This window comes from Anopheles marshallii, chromosome 2 (genome assembly GCF_943734725.1).
Source record: "Anopheles marshallii chromosome 2, idAnoMarsDA_429_01, whole genome shotgun sequence".
In the NCBI taxonomy this organism is placed as follows: Eukaryota; Metazoa; Arthropoda; class Insecta; order Diptera; family Culicidae; genus Anopheles; species Anopheles marshallii.
This window is the reverse complement of record NC_071326.1, coordinates 77,418,795-77,438,893: the sequence shown is the minus strand read 5'-3', so window position 1 is coordinate 77,438,893 and position 20,099 is coordinate 77,418,795. Positions and strand designations below refer to the sequence as shown.

General features: G+C 49.7%; 1 protein-coding gene across 1 annotated transcript in view; it reads right to left on the bottom strand.

The window, feature by feature from the left end:
- Positions 1-1,827: 1,827 nt before the first annotated feature.
- The window catches only part of LOC128710260 (ecdysone-induced protein 75B, isoforms C/D), an 87,440-nt gene continuing 69,168 nt past the window's right edge, over positions 1,828-20,099 (bottom strand). The window contains exons 4-5 of the mRNA XM_053805306.1: positions 7,405-7,640; positions 1,828-4,674 (exon numbers count right to left, since the gene is read on the bottom strand). Coding sequence (XP_053661281.1) covers positions 1,828-4,674; positions 7,405-7,640 — 3,083 coding nt within the window. The remainder of the gene's footprint in view (positions 4,675-7,404; positions 7,641-20,099) is intronic.

The window sequence follows — 20,099 nt, the reverse complement described above, 5'->3', positions numbered from 1 at the left end:
GGTTCTTGTATTGCATTCTTTCCATCCACCGCACGTTCACTATATCGCTAAAGAGCTATTTACAAATAACGTATTTCCATTTCCCTTTTTTGTTGTTGCTGTTGTTGTGTGTTCAGTTTGTATGTGCCTTTCCAGAGCTAGGGTATTTGCAGTTAACATTGTTTGCTTAGTATATTTCATTTGCATTTTCTATTCTTTACCTTTCTTTTTGTTTGTTTTGTATTCTATTTCATTCAATTGCTGCCTTTTTCGTTTTACCTGATTCTGATTCCAGTGTTGCATCTTCATTAGACTTTGTTTTTTCTTCCTTTTTTGCTTTGTTGCCTACTCACCAGCGCTGTGCTTTTAAATCATCATTTCTTTTCGTTAAAAAATCGCTATTCCATTGCATTGACAAAGGACATAAATGACAATTTCTCTGATCCACTGTTCTAAATAGTTTTCTGTATTTCTTCCCTCCTTGTCTTCTCTACTCCCATTCTCTCTGCTTCTGGCGGGTGTGCTTATTATAATGTTTGCCTTTTGTTTTGTGAGTGTCTTGTATGTGTCTGTTTCAAACCGCTTCCACAAGGGATAATTGGTAATTCGTGTGTGTGTGTGTGTGTGTTTGAGTGTATTTCTACTTCCTTATACATATGTTGCTCTTGTGCCACGCTACGACGAGGGAAGGGGTTTGCTACTGTACACATTCTTATCAATGAGAGTGAGTTGCGTGTGAGTGAGTGCGGAGGGGGTTTGTGTATTTCTGATGTCTTGTTTAAACGGTTCAATCTGCCGCCTTTGTTTGTGTTTTGTTTTATTCGCTTCTCAGCTTTATAGTTTGGCTGTTATTTAATCAATTTTTCTCTGCTGTGTGTTTTCTTTTTTTTTTGTTGTGTTTTAATACCGCCTCGCGCACACATACGAATCGAGCTGCTCGTGTGAGGTTTCTTTTTCCCATCTTCTTAATTCTAATCTCTTTTTTCCCACCTACAAACTATTTCTATATAATGCTACAATCTTTCATCACTTCCCACACACACACACACACACACACACACTTGTAATCACACTAGGATTTCTTTTTGCACCGATCTTGACACCGGCCTAAGCGCACCGGAGGAGTCACCCGGTGAAGACATGCGCTGGTTAGTGCCCATGCCTTCCCCTCCCCCGCCATGGAGAGCCTCCGGGCGGCTTTTAGTTTACATCATTGAGTTACTGCTGTCGACTCGCGCACGCACACACACACACACACACAGCCTGCCTGATTCTCTTGTCTGAATTCCTACGAACGGGTATCGATCGGTCGGTGGAAAGCTTTCTTTAATAAAGAAGAAGAAGAAAAATATCGAGATCTATTAAGAGGCCACACATTGTGCCTCCTCCACCACAACCCACCCCCCATCCCTAGGCTCATCTCCGCTTACTCTGTTTTATAGTGTTGGTTGTCCTCCTAGTGCGCCAGCAGTTTGTCGCTTTAGTGCTGTTTTTGGCTTCACAATTGTATTCTTCGCTCCGTGTGGACACGCACACGCACACGCACACCCTCACCAACCCGTTTTGGTCGAGAACACTAAAATACTATAATACAAACCACCACTTTGCTGACTGTTGCTGACCGCGGTTCTTGTATGATGTTTTGTTTTGTGATGGGGTGTGGGCGTTTGCGCTTTCCTTTGCGCACTGTTAGGCTTCTGGCCGCTTCTTATCTTTGTCTTAACGCATTAAAAATTTGTACAGGATGTGTAGATGTCAGTTTCGTCTGCTTGCCCTCGCCTTCCATCGCATCTGGTCTGCCTCTTGTTGGTTACTTCGGTGTTTTTTTTTGTGTGTTTTTGCGGTGTCTTACGCCTCGAGTAGGATCTTGTGGATGGTGGGATTGGTCGCGGTGGCACTACTGCTGTTGGGGCTACTGCTGCTGCTGGTGGCCACTACGACCGTGGTTGCAGCCGCTGCCACCGGTGAGATGGGTGACGGTGACGTGGAGGAGGAGGACGAGGACGCGGTCGGCACCAGGGGCCGTTGGACGACGGACACCACGCCGACCGGTGCCGGCGAGGGTGACTTCTTCGACAGGTTCAACGGTTGCTGGCACGGATCGAGGGAGGTGACGATGGTGCTACCGCTGCCGGTCCCGCTGCTGCCAATGTCGACCTTCAGCTCGATCAGGCGTGGGGATGGTGTGAGCGGTGGCGCAACGACCACCGACGATGGGGACGCCGGTGGTGCCGGTGAGGTCATCGTGGAGTGGGGCGACTGGAAGTAGCGGATGCTCGTCGACGAGGAGGAGGACGGCGAGGCCGCGGACGGTGGTGACGAAACGACCGAGAGGGATGAGGAGGAGGACGATGAGGAGGACGTGTCCGGCGGGGTTAGGCTGCCGGGGGAGGGTGTCTGCTGGGCACGGTGCCCGGTCGTGGTGATGACGCTCGCCGCGGCACCGCCCCCGTGTATGACCTGCTGCCATCGGCCGGCCGTCGCCGACGTGGAGGACGAACCACCGAACGGACACCCATTCGGGGCGGACGACGCAGCAGGACTGCTGCTCGATGACGAGGAAGAGGTGGTGGAGGAGGAGGACGGTGCCGGAGATACGGCGGACACGGTCAGATGGGGCGAGGCACGCTGAAACACCCCGCTAGCGGTCGGTCCGCACACCAGCAGACCACCCTGCTGCTGCTGCTGCTGCTGCTTGATGTAGTTCTGCTGCTGCTCCTGGGCGGACTCGCGCATGATGTAGTTGTGGATGATGTCCGTGCGCTTCATCTGCTCCGGCGTCATGCGCGGCTCCTCCATCAGTGACTTGGCCAGCACGGAGTGCGTGCTCGAGAGGGACGAGTAGGTGTGGTGATGTTGCTGCTGCAGCTGTCCGGCGATCGGTGGCTGCGGACTCGACCTGGCGGAGGACGACTGCAGGAAGCCGGAGCCGGCGGTACTGCTGCTGCTTTGGTGGGACTGTGTCTGAGGTCGCGTTAAATGCATGTGCAGCTGCGACTGATGGTGCTGCGGTGGCGATGGTGCCGCCGCCGTCACTACGGACGACTGCTGCTGCGGCTGTACTGCGGCAGGTCTGGGTGAGGAAGAGGACGCAAGCACTGTCGCCACGATGGGCGAACTGGAGGCGGAGGAGGAGGAGGAGGAGGAGGAGGTGGCGGATGTCGTCGAAGAGGATGCCGCTTCCGCCTCACTCTCGCGGTGGCGCATAGCGCGGAACTTTTTGTGCGGCTTGTACGCCTCATCCATCAGGCTGTTGGTGTCGTACAGTGGTGGTGCCTGCAGCACACGCTTCAACACCGGCATATTCTCGACGCTCGCATGGCGCGCCAGCGATTGCTGGTGGTGCGCCTTGCCCTGGTTGTTGGTGCTGCTGCTGCTGCTGTTGTTGTCCTCCAGCGTTGGATCTTCGAGCGATGACCGCGGGCTGGAACAGGACGACGATCCGCTGCTGACGCTACTGCTGGCCGGCTTCGGATGGAGCAGCAGGTGGTGGTGTGGATGGTGCGGCGGTTGTTGCTGTTGCTGCTGCTGCTGCTGCTGTTGCAGCTGCTGTTGCGGTGACGGATTGTCGTGCTTTTCGTTGCCCGACTCGATGCCCGAGTCGGTCGGTGAGTCGAGCTTGCGGTACCGCGACACGTGATGATGGTGATGATGGTGCAGATGGCTCGAGGCAGACGAGGCGGACGACGCGGTAGAGGAGGAAGAACCCACCGACCGGATGACCGGCGTGATGGTGAGCCCGTTCTGTGCGAGATGTTGCGCGGTCCCACCGATCAGATCGTCCTCCGCCGACGATCCCGAGCTCGCCCGGTGCCGTATGATCGGGCAGGCCCCGGACAGGGTGGCGGCCAGCAGCGGGGCAGCGGCCGAAGCCGCGGAAGAGATGCCCCCGTTGTGGTGATGGTGGTGATGGTGCAGGTGGTGGTACTCGGACGACGAGGAGGACGATGACGAGGAGGACGTTTCCGTCGATTCCGTGCTGGACACGGAACTCATCGGGCTTTTGGCGATCTCCACCTCGACCTGGTTCCCGTCACAGCTCCAGCTGGCCGGGCTCTTCGCATCCAGCACCGCACCCTGATCCTCCTCCGCCGACCACATCTGCTGCCGCAACAGCTCCTTGTGCTCCGTCCGGAACACCACCAGCTTCTCCGTGTGCAGCGTGCTGAGCGTGCGCAGGTCCGGCATCGTGCGCAGCAGCTCCTGCATAAACTCCGGCTTGTCCGGCCGGTTCTGGGTGATGACCGTCTGCAGGCACGCCTTCAGCTTCGTGTACATCCGCTCGATCAGCTCCACGTTCCGCAGCCCGGGCCGATCCGGCGTGATCAGCACGATCGCACAGAACAGCCCGATCTCCGCGTCGGTCAGATGCATCGAGTTCATGCGCTCGGCAAAGTTGAACGTCGAGTCGACGAGGAAGCGCGCGTTCGCACCGTTCTGGATGGTGTCGCGCCGCATCACCTGCCCGTTCAGGCAGATGATCGAGTTGATCGTGGTGTCGAACATGCAGATGAGCCGCACGAACAGCGCATCGAACAGACCCGCCTTCAGCAGCGTAAACTTGTCGTCCTGCGTCAGCAGCTGGAACCCGGGTATCATGCCGGCGAAGTCAATCACACCGCGGATCACGTGGGCAAACCGCTGACTAAACTCCTGCTCCGACTGGAGCTCCGGGGCCGGGTTGAGGGGACACGCCTGGAATGAGGAGGGGGGAAGGGCGAAACGGAACGATTTGATTAGTGCACATCCAAATCGGTTTTGTGTTTGGCAGATCTTAACTACTTCCAAGTCGTCTCCCCAATCTGTCACTTCAATCCAGTTATGCAAATCATCTTCCCGACCTCACGACACGCCCTGCTGCTAGACATACAGGGGAAGTTTCAAGGTCCATCCGCCCAGCGAAATCTTGGAAGATGCTTCCAAAAAAAAAATCGCCATTACCGTTCCCAGAGCTCTTTCGACCACGCACCGCGAGTCGCACGCTCCAATATTTGCCACAAAGCAACCCACCGAGCTCAACGAGTGAGAAAGACAGAGAGAGAGAGAGTGAGTGTGAACGGTGTTGCTTTTATTTTTTTGGCAAACAAGCTACTTAGATGAAGCTCAATATTTGTTCGGTTTGCCGCCTTTCCAAGGTCGACGAACCTGGTGAGTTCAAGGTTTCGCAACGCTACATTGTGCTGTGAATGAAGCCACACGCATGAGCAACAGAGAGAGAGAGAGAGAGAGAGAATGATGTATACGCAGTTGTCACGTACGGTACGGGTGATAAGCGAAATAGCAGACAGATGAGCCGTTGACAACACAAAATGGAGGACACTCCAGTAGGCGCTGCTGCCTAGTTCTTGTAATGCGTGAACACGCACGCGGCTACCTAACCACGCTACCTAACCACTTTGAGGTTAGGTAGCGAGACAAAAAAAAAACGCGTTTTTGGGCAATAAAAAAACCACGCCAAAAATATGAAAAGCCACCAGCATTATCAGTCACCGAACCCGGCAGCCATCGCCGCGCGGCTGGGAAACCGATTACGGCTACGGGGCAGGTTATTGACTTTCTGCTGCTGCTACGATGACTTAACACGATTTGTTTGAATTGGTTGTTTCAGCGTTGTTGCAGTGTTCTTTACGTGCCTTGTACTTTGCAACACCCCTTAGCACATTCCGCAGCACGGTGCGGTGCGATTAATTAATCTCAGCAGGCGGCGACTCGCAGCCCCGTCCTCTGCCGTTCACTCATGTTGCTAACCTTTTATCGGTCGTTACCGGTCACGTTGTCACGTCTGGGTGCCACAAAAGATGGCACGCAGCCGTTGGCGTGTTTGTTTTGTACGGTAGTTTTTTTTTTCTTATTCCCCCCTCCCCCCCCCCCTTTCCCCACCCTCCCTGTCTTTCTCACGTATTCTTTACGACTCGATACGATTGTGTTTCCTCGTGTGCGTCACGGTCACGGCATGAATTGTTGTTAACGGTGCCTGAATGTTTCCTCTACCCCATGTTTCTCTCTCTCTCTCACTCCCCGTCTCTCTCTCCCTGCCGTGAACTTCAATTTTCAAGGACAACAACAGAACCGTTACCGGGTGTGTGTGTGTGTGTGTGCGTGTGGCGGACTATTTGCGCGACACTGGTAGCGATTCCCTTCTTCCTCTTCTTCCTCTTGCACACACACACACACACATACACAGTGGGGTTTAATTGTGTCCACATGGTAACGTTTGTGCCTGCGCCTGCAAACGGGTGGATGGACAAGATGGAGACGCATGGCTGCTGACGACATTGAACTGGCTGCGTTGCGGTGTGTTCCACTAGCGAGCTACACGCGTTTCGCCACATTTGTGTGTGTTGTGTGTTGGCAGCACTCAAATTAATTCTATTTCCGCATTTTCGTACCGCACATCACCGTTGCTAAACCATTCCCGTTCGGTAACCTTCCAACCCCGCATACCGGTGTGTGCGTCACGCAAAAACCCACCTCACCACCACCCCACCCGACACGTGCGGAAGGCGAAGGGGTGGGGGGGGGGGGGCTTCTCTTATCGGTCATAACGGGGGGTAGAGCAGCAGCAACACACCCGTGTGCCCGTTCCAGTCGCTCCGAATTGCCCCTGGGCAATGGCATTTCTCGGAAAAACGTTTCGATCTGGCATGAACCTGAAACAGGGTCGGGCGGTGTTGCGGAGGGAGCGGAAGTAGGGGGTGGTTAGTTTTGCGATTGAAGCAACAAGATTTCGTCCCCTTACCCACCGACAGGGGAAAAAGAGAAAGATGTGGACGAGGGTGGTGGGGGGGGTGGGGGTGGGGGGTGTAGTGTGGTAAGAGAATATATAAACAGCACACAACAGGAAGTCGATCGTTCTCGGGAGGTACGTAAACCACCCCGCTTGTGTGAAAGACACACACACACACGCAAACAAACATGGCACACGAGCGAGCGATTAAATTAGCGAAACACAATTTCAAGGTTATCGCGCAGTCTGTTTCTTCCCCCTCTCCTCCCCACCCCCCTTGTTACTCCCCTCCTCCCTCAGCCGCTCTTCAAACATTCCATCCCGCCGTCTCTGCTTCCCACACACACACACACACCGCCGGGGGGGGGTTTGGGGATTTTCTGTTATCGTTTGCGAAACCCCACTCCGATAAAGTGAGCGAGGGAGAGAATGAGAGACGATGAGTGTGTGTGTGAGAGAGAGAGAGGGTATCAAATGACAATTTGTGCGATTTGTGTTCTGGTGGTGAGATGATGATGAGGAGTGCTCTGAGTGCTGCTTCGCGTGAGTTCCGCACACACACACCGGCAAATTCCAATGCCGTTGACCTTGAGAAAGGTTCCCTTCCGTTCTGTTCGCCTTTTTTTTTCGGGGCGCGGAACATGCAGTGCGAAGAACTTTATTCCCGTAAAACGCCGTACGGCCAAAAAAAAACTTACCAAAGTTGGCATCGAGTAGCTCGGGCAGTCGCGGGCCCGCTGACGCATGGCGGCGACCTTTTCGCGCGTAAACTCGCACGTTTCGATGTGGGCCTGCAGTACGCTCGCCAGCAGACGGGGCTGATCGTCCAGCTCGCTGGCAAGGGCCCGCTGGTTGCCCCGGTTCTGTGTGCTCTGCTGCATCGCGGCCAGTATGCGGGCCTTTTCCCGCTTCGGCACACGTCCAAACCTGACGGCTGTTGGGCGGGGGGAGGGGAGAAAGAAGAAGAAGAAGAAGAAATTAGATTATTGTCGATTTCCATGGCAGCATTGGCAGTTTGTCGTCCAAGCTCTTATATTAGAAACAATTGGTACTGTTGTGTTCCGGTTCCTCATGGTTATTGACCGTGCCGTGGGTCGCTCGTGCAGAACGGACCAAACTCCTAGCATCGTTTCCTATTCCGATTACCCTTGCTGCACACGTGTTCCGTTTTCCATACGTGCCGAGGGCATTCTACTTCCGCTCCGCGAGACATCCGGACCATAGTTGGCCCCGCCGAGCAAACAGAAAATGCACTGAACGTCCCTGACCTCTTCCTATGGTGTGTGTGTGTGTGATGGGGGGAGGTTTTTGTCTCTCATCAGTAGTCTCGTGGACATTGAGAGTGCAGAAAATGCAGACAGGCAACAACAAAAATGGCGGAAGACGTCCTTCACAACACAGTCCATGATGTGTGCCATGAAGGCAACAGTGGTGTAGAGGCCTCCTCTACACCATTGCCTATTTGTCTCTGGTTGAAGGTTAATATTTACCGATAGTTATAATCGATCTATCGCCACCACCACCAACAATCGATCGATGACCATGGAAAACATACGATTCGAGTTCTCGCTCTCTCTCTCGCCCCGCACTGCTACGAAATACGATCCGCGATCGATCACAGACGGGTCAGTGCCGGTTCCAAGTGCGCTGTGTAGCTTCCGCATCAGTCATCGGTGTGCCCCGTTCTCCCCGCTAGGGAAGCAAGTGTGTGTCACCTCGATTTCTCGAACAGATACACACACCGTTGTGACCTCAAATAATATTGAAACACAGCGTGAAAAGGTCTGCAGACGCAAACCCCCCCCCCCCCGTAAAATCGCATTTATTTCACGTCAATGGACCACTACTGTCTCAAAGCGGTCTAAAACTTCCGTGGCGCGAGGCTTGAGCTAGTTGGGGCGAATATTGAGGGCGCAAGCTGGGACCTCCGGCCTCCTCAGCCAGACTCGGATTGGTGATCACACTCTCACTTTCCGAAACGCTAACCTACTTTAAACCCTCATACTCTCACTTTTTCCACCCCTTTCGGGGTCCCGGGAGTCGTCCGCCTGATCCGCGGGTGTGTGGCTATGGGATCATATGAACTTTTTTTCCGGTTTTACGAATGGCGGTGCTTGTGCTACATTTCTACCACAACAACGCACACGATCGAGTGTGTTCGTAGGGGTCGAGAAAAACGAGCACACAGCGAGTGGAAGGTGTACCACCCTTATGCAGTTGAATGACCCCGTTCATCCTTTCTCCAATTCACACACGCACACATGCAGAAAGGGGAGGGGGGAAGGCTCGTTATTAAAAATAACACCTTTGTTTGCCCTTCTTCGGAGATGTATTGGGCGAAAGAAGGGAAACGAAACCTCACGTGAAGCTCATTAACAGTGTGACATTTGTAAGGTTCCGTTAGTGTATGTTTTTCTGTTTTGTGTGGTTTTAGTTTTGTTTTTACTTTTAATTTGTTTTAATTTGTCTACTTACTAGTTTTTTTTTATATCGCTACTGTTTTGTATTAAATAATTGGTAATAACTCACTATAAAGTTGGTTTACTCTTCTTTTACATTTTTTTTGTTGAAATTTTCTCTTCCTCCTCCTGTGCCTGATCCCAATTTGCATAGGCAACTGTCTGTGACTGAAGCTGTTTCACTTTCTGTTTTTTCTTCGTCATTTAATGAAAGAAATGCACCAAATGCCAGACAGTTGATCGCGCTGTTGCTGCTACCAGGCATGATGGACTCTCGTTAGTAGGAGAAAACAGTCTTCAAAGTCGCTTGTTTCCAGTGGAAAAAAAACCCCTCAGCTGCCGAAACACGCGCGCGCACAGCTGATGTCGGGGTAGAGAAAGGCACCCGTCGAAGAAAAAGTAGGTGAAAATCGTGGCCAATTCTGCACCCTCCCTCCCCCCTCCCCTTTTCCATCTGGCGGAACTCCTCACCCGACCGACCGAACGAACCGAGTGGAAAAGAAAAGTGAAATGAACCAACACACGGGGGGGGGGGATGGTAAGTTGGTGTGGTGTGGTGTTGTTTTCGTTAAAACAATGCAGCAAACAACATCGTAGCACCATTATCTCCTTTATGGGGTTCCGAGTGGATCGGGAAAAAGCAAACCGGCACACGCGCCGCTGCAGCAACAGTACCATCGCAACGTACGGGTTGCGAAGAAAGCAGCAAAAGCGAACGCAGAGCAAAACATGCTCTCTGTCCCTCCAATGAAGAGGCGGTTTCTTTTGGGGCCGCGATCGAGTTGAGAGAATGCACAAGCAAAGGAGAGTGTGCACGGCCTGTTGTAAATGGATGGACGAAGATGAAAAAAAAAAAACGGCCCAGTGTACACAACAGAACGGGAGGGAAAATAAAAAAGGAAAAGTGTGTTACTTTCTTGACACCGTATCATTTGGGGAGGCTGAGGGAGAAAAGGTTAAAGAGATAAAGATATCGGTGTGAATAAAAAAAAATAAAATAAAATAAAACGTGGACCCATTGCGGACGACGGGCCACAGTGTGAAAAGTGAAAAGTGCTATCGGTTTCTTGGGTTGCTTATTTATTGATACCATTTAAAAACTTTTTATTGTGAAAAAAATAAAAAAAATATAGAAGTCGCTTTTTTAAATTAGTAAGATAAAGTTTCAGATATATAACTACTATATTGAACCCCAACGAGCATGTAAAACACCAGATCCGATTAAAACAATCGCCTGATCACGTCGAAACGAAGCACGAAATACAATGGACGAAACAAAACAACAGAAAAAGGCACACATTACGCCCCATTTAACTGTCAACCGAACACCTTTCCGTTTTCCGTTGTACAAGAGCAGAACAATTGAACACAGCGTGTAGGTGATGATGAGTGTGGGCGACAAAACAGGAGAACAAAAGCAAACAATCGCTCGAAAGTGAAGGTGAAAGTTGAACAGCCGCAACGCGCGTATTGAGATCAGACGCACACACACACACACACACAGTATCATTTCAGCGGTTCAAACCGAACTGTGTCGCTGTGTTTGATATTGTTTGTTAGCATTTTTTTTTTCTATTATTCACCAATTCAAATACAATGACCCTGGAATGGGAAAGATTCTGGTGCTTTCGTGGAGCATGAATCTATTCTTTTCTGATTTTTTGTCGCCACCTCTCTCTTTCTCTCTCTTCCCCCGGTTACTCTTCTGTGTGCTATTTGCTCTGTTAACCTCCAGTGACCTTTTCGTTTGCATATTTCCGCCCGATTTTTTTTTGCTACTTGTCCAGCTTACCATAGAACATCCACTTTCTAGCGGTTCGGAACAATGAGAACAGTCTCTTTCTCTCGTTCTCTCTTTCCGGTCAATTTACAATGCGTTATACGCCCGATTCACTGTGGTCCCCCCCCACCACCATTTTGTGCGCTCGTGCCCTTGACCCTAAATGAGTGACAACCTGGCCCCAGTCGCCGTCGTGTGAGTGTCTTTGGCCCCGCACAAGCTTGGGTGGCTTCCCACCCACCAGCCATGCTCGCCCCCTTTCACGCCCTGACAGAAGGGCAAAAAGGGGGAGGGGGGCTATGTGGGGAAATGGTAAGAGTAAAGAGAAAGCTCTTTAGAAAGCCAACTAAAGATCGTGTGCACTCGTTCACTCGCGCCGACGATACTCGGGCGCGATACTTTCTCTCACCGCGGTGGTGCGCCGGTGTGCGCGCTTTCGCTAAAATCAAACACAAAAAAGGGAAATATACGCGTCCACACACCAACCACTGCCCTCACCCTCACCCACCCGGGTTGGTAAGGTTATTCCCGGTGACAATGTCACGGGCAAGCCCGGGGTTGAGTGTAAGCCATTTTGAAAGGTCACACACGCAACTGCTCCATCGCGCGCTACACATCTCATCCCTTATTTACCCTTATTTATTAAGGTTAGATAGTGAAAAAAGGGAGACAGAGAGAGAGAAAGAGAGAATAGCGTGTATATGTATTTAGACAGCTTGTGAAAGCGAACACTCCATAAATGGTTCCAAACAAACGTCAAAACCAACCCCGGAGACCCGGAGTTCGAAGTGGAATCAAGGTCAAAGATCACATTAATTCTGACATCTCCCCGAGTTTCCCCGGTTCAAGAGAGCACAAACCGTAAAGAAAGACAAAAACCAACCGTATTTGATAGTCTCAACACTCACTCTCTCGCTCTCGCTCTCGCGCCAGTGTTCGCCTCAATCAATGTAATATAATTTAAAATGAAATTAAATAGCAACAAAAGGACACAAAAAAAATGGTCAGGATAATGCGCAACGGGTTTTGCAAAAAAAAAAACAAATGAGTAAGAGCAAAAACCGAACGCGTAACGCGACACCTACGTGCATTGTGATAGGAGACAACTCCCTTCAGGATGCCCTTCAGTATTGGTAACTCTTCGGCCATTTTGGGCTAACTAATATAGCGGTGATCAAGCGATGGTTTTGTTTTGTTTTTTTGGTTTTTCCTGTTGTTGCACTTTTAATACTTTGGTACCGTTTGGTACTTTGCACTTTCACTACAGAATTCACTGCTCGCAACCCCGTTGGCCGTTTTTCCTTTTTTTCCGCTCCGTTGCGGCACACCACTGTTTTGCCAACTTCTATTTCCTTTCCTCTCTATATTTCCTTTTGTTTCTCTTTCACTTTCTTTCACGTTTTGTCGGCTTTCATTTTGATTTTCGGGTGGGTTTTTTTTTTGTTTGAACTTTTTTTTTTACATCACTTTCATATCGTTTGCACTTCGGTTTGGTAAAGCTTCACTCTTGCCGAACTGCTGCACGAAGTAATTAATCCTATTGAGGAGAGGGAAATTTTTGGAATACACGATAGAACTTGCACTGCCATTTGCTGCAAATGTACAACACTTTCGCCAAAGGGCGCAACCACCGAACTAAACGCTTGCAGTCGGGCGGCTTTCTTCCACACTGTGATAACCTGGTACGCAATCAATCAATGCCCCGGCACCACGCGGCAAAGCGGGGGATGGCATTGAGATAGCAAAAACCCACCGCACCCCAGGCCGTGCCACACACCGAACCGAATCCAACCCAAAATTTCGCGTACACGGTCACGGTCAAAACGCGCAACCCTCGGCGCTACAAATGCCGACCACCGTATGCGCAGCCGGGACACCCATCTATATGTCGTCTGTCTTGTGTGTGTTTTTTGTTGTTTTTGGTTTGCTTGTGTGTGAAGCACACGGAGCACCCGCGTCCGCGTCACCGTCCGAATGGTCGAATGACCTCGAACTTGTACTCGCTGGTCGCTTCACGGTGGGTTTCTCTCGCTCGGTCGTGTTTCGTGTTTTATCGGTTTATTGTCACGCGTCCGTGTGTGCGGCTGTGTACAGCAAAACACGCATACTTTTAAGCGTGCCAGAGCAAACCGAGCGACACTGTGATGGAGAAACCGAAAAAGGAAGAGCACTAATGGTACCGGCCAGCCACCCACCCACCCAGCGGTGTAAAAAGGACATTTACAACCCACTCTTTGCAGGGTTTTCCAACTCAGTTTTGGGCAGGCTGCACACATTTCATTTCAAAAGCTCATAGATTTTGACAGCTTGCAAGCCGTGAGTTTATAGCCCGCGTGTTGAAAGGTTGATTCGAATTAACTGTTTGTTTTGTGACAATTTTCCCATCATTCATTCTTCTTATCATTCTAACATACGGAATCGATATTAAGTTTTATTTCAAATGTCTTTTTAAACCCATTAATTTAGACGTTTCGGGGTTGAGCGCACAGCTCCATGGTTTTTCTGCTATCCACTTAGAAAGTTTAGTTTATGAAATCCATTCCGCAAAAAAAGGCTTCCGATTGTAATAATATTTGAAATCTTATCACTTAACAAACAAGCAATTCAAGTAATCAATCTTTCCACTCGGAGGTTATAAACTCGTGCCCTGAAAGCTGTCAGACGTTAATCGATCACGATCACAAATTCTTCTTCCTGCCGCTAACAAGGCACTCGAACATGACCAGCCAGTCACAACTAAATTGAGCAACCCTGCATATCCTGCCATCGTCATCATGTATCTGCAGCGGAGCATTTTATGTACGATGGTTGTGCTCTTTCTCATTCTCTGTGGAATGTCGGTCCTTGGCCGACCTACACACACACACACACACGGAACTACCACTCACAAACACACACACACTCATACACCTGGTAGGGGGTTAAAAAACACCGACTGAACTGTGCGGCGTTTACGGGGAGGATATGATGACCTTCGCCTTGCCACCCATTCAAAAGGCCAAATCATCACCATCCAAAGCGCCACAGCCAAAACCGCAACGCGCTTCCGTTGGCTGCAAAGTGCCGATATGCGCACTTTACGGCGTTTCTCGCACCCACTGTGTCACTTTGTTGCACATTGCCAATACATTTTCCAGCAAACACTTTTATGTTTTCGACGGCGATTTTAAGCAATCTGCTTCTCCAACTGTTTCCCACCTGTACCGCAGGATTATTTGCAACTATGAAAAGACAATTCACCTTCTGGTTGCTTCCTCCAAAACCTTCCTTTTTGCACAACACATCGACGCACAATATTTGCACATTCGCTCCGGCTTTTGGGAATGGTTTTCCTTTCTTTTTATTCTCCCTTGACGTTTTAAACCCGAAAACACAACACTTTTTTCCCTGTTTGGATCCACCAAAACCGCACAATGCAGGCAGCAAAAGCAAAACAACGCGCTACGGTTGACTCGTGAAACCGTCTCGTGCGTGTATGCCCAGTTCCGCAACAGCAGCACTAAGGTGCACGGAACAACGAGCAACAACACACACACACAGAAAAAAAACCCGCACGGCCAACGGCACACACAAACGCGCGCGCGCTCTAAGGTACGAGGCGCTTTTGCTCTCCTTTTTCGCAGCAGCCCGGTTCAACGTCTCATCGCTCACTGGCGGGCCGGCCACCAGCTAGCGTTTGGTTTGGGGGCGCCTCCACCGAAATAAAACCGTGCGGCACTCACACCGGGGCGGTGAGTGCCGCACACCGAACGCGCGCGCGGCGCGTTCAACCGGGAAGCGGCGCATTGCTGTGCGTGTTGCGGTGTGGCGGCGAGCGAGTTTTATCAATGTCACCCACACACGCACACACGACGTTTTGAAGGATTTTTTTTTTTTTTCGTGCCGAGCTAATGATGATGGACAATGAGCGTTTGTGGAGGCCACCGGCATGACCGGTACGGCCGCGTGCGGGCTTCCGTTCGGGGCAACTGGCTACTGCTGCCTGCTGCTACTGACCTCAACCATCTCTCCACGTGGCTTGCTTTGGCATGATGGGGTCACTCATCCCGATCGAGTCACTCATATTTATCTGATATCATGATATTGGCACTCAAACAGCAAAACGGTTAGGATTGAATGAAAAATTGCATTTTGTTTAACTTTTTCTTCAAAAAACGTGATTGATTTCATTTGTTTCTGTAACTGTTTGTAGTTCCAGCATGGGAAAATACCCCATGTTTGTTTCCCTGGGAGGATGAGATAGAAGGAACTCAGCGACGCTCGCGCGTCAACACAATTTTGTGTCGTGCGCTGTCGTGGTGTTTGGCCTTGAACTTATCCGAATTGAATGTCGAAACGCCCCAAAACATGTACTACGGGGAAGGATGGGGGAGGGGAGGGGGGTTTGGATGGGAAGAAGAACACCGAGGGAAGGGTGGGTGGTATGATACGGTGCGCGCAGAAGCAGCACTTTATCGCACACGTCAACGGCATCGAATGGCAGAGCGGGAAAGAGATGCTTGTATATGTTTAAAGTGCAGCAGGAAGGAGAAAGATATTAAAATCTTCTTGCTCTGTGTGTGTGTGTGAGGTAAGTGGGAAGGGTATGGGGGGGAGGAATTTATTTTTACACACACGTCCATGACCCTCCTCTGTATCTAGCCCTCAACCATCAACCCCCCAATCTACCCCACACTCAGCAACCCAAAAAAAAAAAACCAGGAACGCCAATGAGCCAAACTAACACGGGAAAAACTATACGTGTTCTAGAGGGGAACCCATTTCCCACCGCATGGGGATTTTCTCTCGCCTTTCTTCCCTTTGCAACCGCAAATGGCAGTTAGCAAACCTGCCCCGTGTGCTGTTGTGTGCCACGTAAATTAGATTGGAAAATTGCGCGCCTATACTTCGTGGAAAAAGGCACCCCCCCCCCCCCCCATCCACCACCCCCTACCCCCACAAACCCATTCCTCCCATCGGAGCGCAAGGTCAATGGTGGTGTGGCGGCATACGTCTATGGCGTTTTAGATTTCCTTTCGCTCCCTGTGTTGGCCCGGTGGAAATGGAAAATGTGATGTGGAAAAAAATAAAAAAAACCCCGAGTTTTCCATCCACTTTTCTTCATTTTTTTTGTCTATTAGTGACCGACCTTGAATGTGGTGGAAAATAAGGAAACAAAGCGAAACGATGAAAAACTATTTTTCCACCACCAGAAGTGGCAAGGTGTTGCGTTTTTAATGGTGGCGGTTTTTAGGGATTTTCCTTTCCATTTTCTCCATTCCGTCGGTTTTGTTTTGAGGAGAGCTTGCACGGCCGGCAGAGTTTGTCCTTGAGGTGGAGCAAAAATGGTGAAGGTCGACCTTGCAAACAGGGTCCGTATTGGTGGACAGGGTGGAGACGATTCAAGACCGAGGTGGCTCTTGGTGCTAATTTTATCCACCAAGAGCGATAAGCGCCTTTTGCAAAAGAAAATGGAAGGAAAACCCGCAAAGAGCTTGAGTTGCGAAACTAATACAATGTAATTACAATGTAAGCAAAGGAGTTGGTTTGCGTTTTTTTCATCTCTTACCGACATTTTTCAACTAATGGAGCCGAAAAATAGTCAGCCTAAATTGTTTTCCTATCAGAAGATTCACGTCTAATTCAAACAATTGCAACAATTGCATCAGAAGATCTGGAAAACATCAGCGAATGGAGCAATGCTCAACCTTGTAGTACGTTTTTTTTCCTTTGTATCTTCCCTTATTGCTCATCCCCAATCCATCCAGAACGCAGCCACAGTTGGATACGCTCTGGAATGGAGCCGCCTGGCCCGTGTCCTTGACTCGTGATAACCTTGATTCACCCTCGCTTCGCTATCTCTGTCGCTTATATTCTATTCCGTACCTGTTCTTGCTCTCATTCTTTCTCATTTGCATCTCGTTCTCGCTATGTGCTGCGCTCTTCACGCAATGAGTGAACGTGACTTGTGCGAGAGAGAGAGAGCGAGAGCAGAAGCACTCATTGAGTGAAACTCAATCGATCACTCACGGAAAAGCTTGCCGCGGTAGTACCGAAAGCTTACGCATAGAGGGCGCTTCAATCGCGTGCTTTAAACGGTGTATTGCCCAACATACGCGTACGTTTAAATTGTTTTTGGAGAAATTTGCACTTTTAATAAACAAACGAAGCAAATAAATAGAAAATTATTGTTAAACAAAAAAAAAACTAAACTCATCTCGGTTTGTCGTGTTGTCTCATGTTGCAAACATAAATATTAAGTGTTCTATGTTGCACGCTGGCCTGCCGAGAACCAGCACGACCAAAGAGAAACCCGTTACAGTTCAACGACACGCTCGGTCGGTTCGGTGTGTTCGTGAGTGGGTGTCGTTCTGCTGCCAGAGTTCAACGACATTCGTACCATTTTCTTCGACTGCTACCGTTTTGCGCGATGCCGGGAAGACATTCCGGATACGAGTCCCCCCCCCCCCCCAACGGTCAGTGACTTGTGTCGATGGTCTCGATGCTATCGACCCCTTCAAATGTGACCGAGATTTTCCGGGGAGGAAATTCGTAATAAAAATTCCACTCCCCGACGCGTGGTGTGTGAGAGTTAATTGAGCGATTGCCTAATGAGCATCCGAGTTCAGTGTTTACGGACGCATAAAATATGCCATTTATCGATCAGAACGCCCACCTCCGTGTAGGCTTAATGAAATTTTGCCATATTAATAGCCTTAATGACACACATGGATGTTTTATTCCTTCCATACCATGGTGAGTCGTTTAGCTCCTTGAAACCATTTATTTTGAATATATAAATATTGCTTTGCATCCTGCTTCCCACGGGGGATTTTTTCTAACCCCTAAATGTAGGCTTTGACAAAAATTTGCTTTCGCTTGAAAATTCTCCCCACCCCATTTGGCCGTTAAGTACAGCAACACCACCTAAACAGCCAAATACATCGATACGGGAACGTGAAGAAGCGATGTCTTCTAGCGTGAGAGCGCGTGATCGTACGCGGGCAAGTTCATTGACCGACGTGTAGTTGCCGCACATCGGGTTACAAATCATAAAATGACCTACTTCTGTGACGCGGTTAAGTCTCCGTACCGCCTCTTTTTAGCATTAGGAACAGTGGCAGAGTGGCGATGAATCGAACCTGCGTTACGTTACGGAGAAGAGCACAACTTTCCGTTTCGTTTCACAAATAAAAGTGTGAAAATTGATGTTAACACAACAACATTTTGGCATGACTTTAGTGGGGGGGGGGTGACATGTGTTTACACATTGAAAATAAAAAAAAAGTTTGTAGGTTGTGTGATAAAAAAGTGTACCAAGTGTATTTGTATAGGGAATAATTTCACAAGTTTTCACTTTCTGCAGACAGAAAATCTCTACAAAGTGCACTCCTAACATCCAAAACAAACCATTTTTAATCATTAAAGATTGAGGAAATTAATAATAAAAACTTCCCTTTCTAGATCTTTTGCATTACTAAACAGCAAATAAAATGTAAAATTAAGTAAAAAACAATAAATAAAACGTTAAAACATATATTTATGACCGTGCGATAAACGGTTTAGTGAGCACACGGGCAACAACTTATCGATCATAAACGTGAACCACCCCGGAGTAAGTGAAAGTATTATTCAGCAGCAGCAGCAGCATATGCGCTTTGCGGTCGTTGGAAAAAGTTTCACTTCCTGCTTCGCAAGGAAGACGCCGTCGGTCACACATTTTGCACGCACGGATGGGCTTTCCCTCCGTGCCAGGCAGTGCGCCGCGATGTGACGATGTCGGCCAGAGACCGAAAAAAAGGGAAAGTGAAATCGTGTCTATGTTTCCCGTGCGTATGGGGTGAGGTGTTTTTTGGGGGGCGGGTGAGACACATTTCACACATAAATGTACGTTTGTTTCAAGTGTTTTTTTGTGATTGATGGGCTTTGAAGCTGTTTAAAATTTTACACAAATTTTGAGTTTGCAAAACTTTAAGACAATCTGTTCCGGTTTATGATACATTTTAAGCGGAAAGTACATCCTTTGGAGCAAAGCAATGCAATTCAGTGATAATAATAGAACATCATATACTGGTGAATCATGCAAAAAACGGTAAAAACAGTTCGTTTAAATTGCCACTATTTGCTTATTTGCAGAAAAAAAGCACCACAAGCACCACAAGCGACTGTCTCATTTCAGCGAAATGGGTCATGATTTCCTTCGTTTTTTTGTTCCTCGCTGCTTCCAATCTGCAAAAAAAAAACAACCGAGCGCCTCCACCACTATATATATGCACAGGGCTGCGTACTTTGCATTGACTCATGCGCTCGTGCCATCCCGCTCACACCCCCGCACGATCGCGATCGTCCGGGCGCTTTTTTCGCCATCGGTCCGAACCGTTCATTAGCTTATGCGGCTCAGCGTACACGCGACAACGATGACGATTGCTCAAGCATTACCACCCTCGAAAACCTACCCCCATCTTCTCCCTTTAATTTGCCTCCTCTGGCAGACCCATCCACGAACCCCACCAGAAGCGGAGCGGATCGGGTGGTGCTCCAGATTGTCGTCCGCTCAACAAAAAAAAAAAGCCGGGAGAACATCACGGGATGGAAGGCGACGAGACCTATGAAACCCGAGGACAACGACCATGCAACCTAATTTTCAGTCCAACCAGAGCAACAAGGGGTTGGGAAGGGGACGGCAGAAAGGAAACAACCGTCACCCTCTAACCAATGGTGGCGTCAAGAGCTGCAAATCCACTCCCGCGTTCGTAGACGGAAGGAGGAAATCAAGGAGAGAGAAAAAGAGAGAGAGAGAGAGGGATAAACTCCGGAGAAGCAGTGAGAGGTTCGCCGTCTGCGCGACTGTTGCTGTCGCGCCTGCTGTGTCATTTGCTTTGTGCGCGACTGCTGCTGCTGGTTCGCATGAATTGTAAAACAAGTGAACGACCTGCATGACCGAAATAAAAGTCAACGAACCCCCCTGGGGTGGAGAGCCTGACGACGAACGACGGCGATGACGAACCCGTCGATTAGCGTTTGGTGCGAGCGGGAAAGGGCGATCGTGATCGTTGGCCGGTCGGGCCGCGGCTCGCACAACAGCGATGCGAATGCGAGACAATGGCGTTGCGCGCTGCACGGGAGGAGCAAGGGGGAAAGTGGGGAGGCACAACACAACAGTTATCGGCAGGGG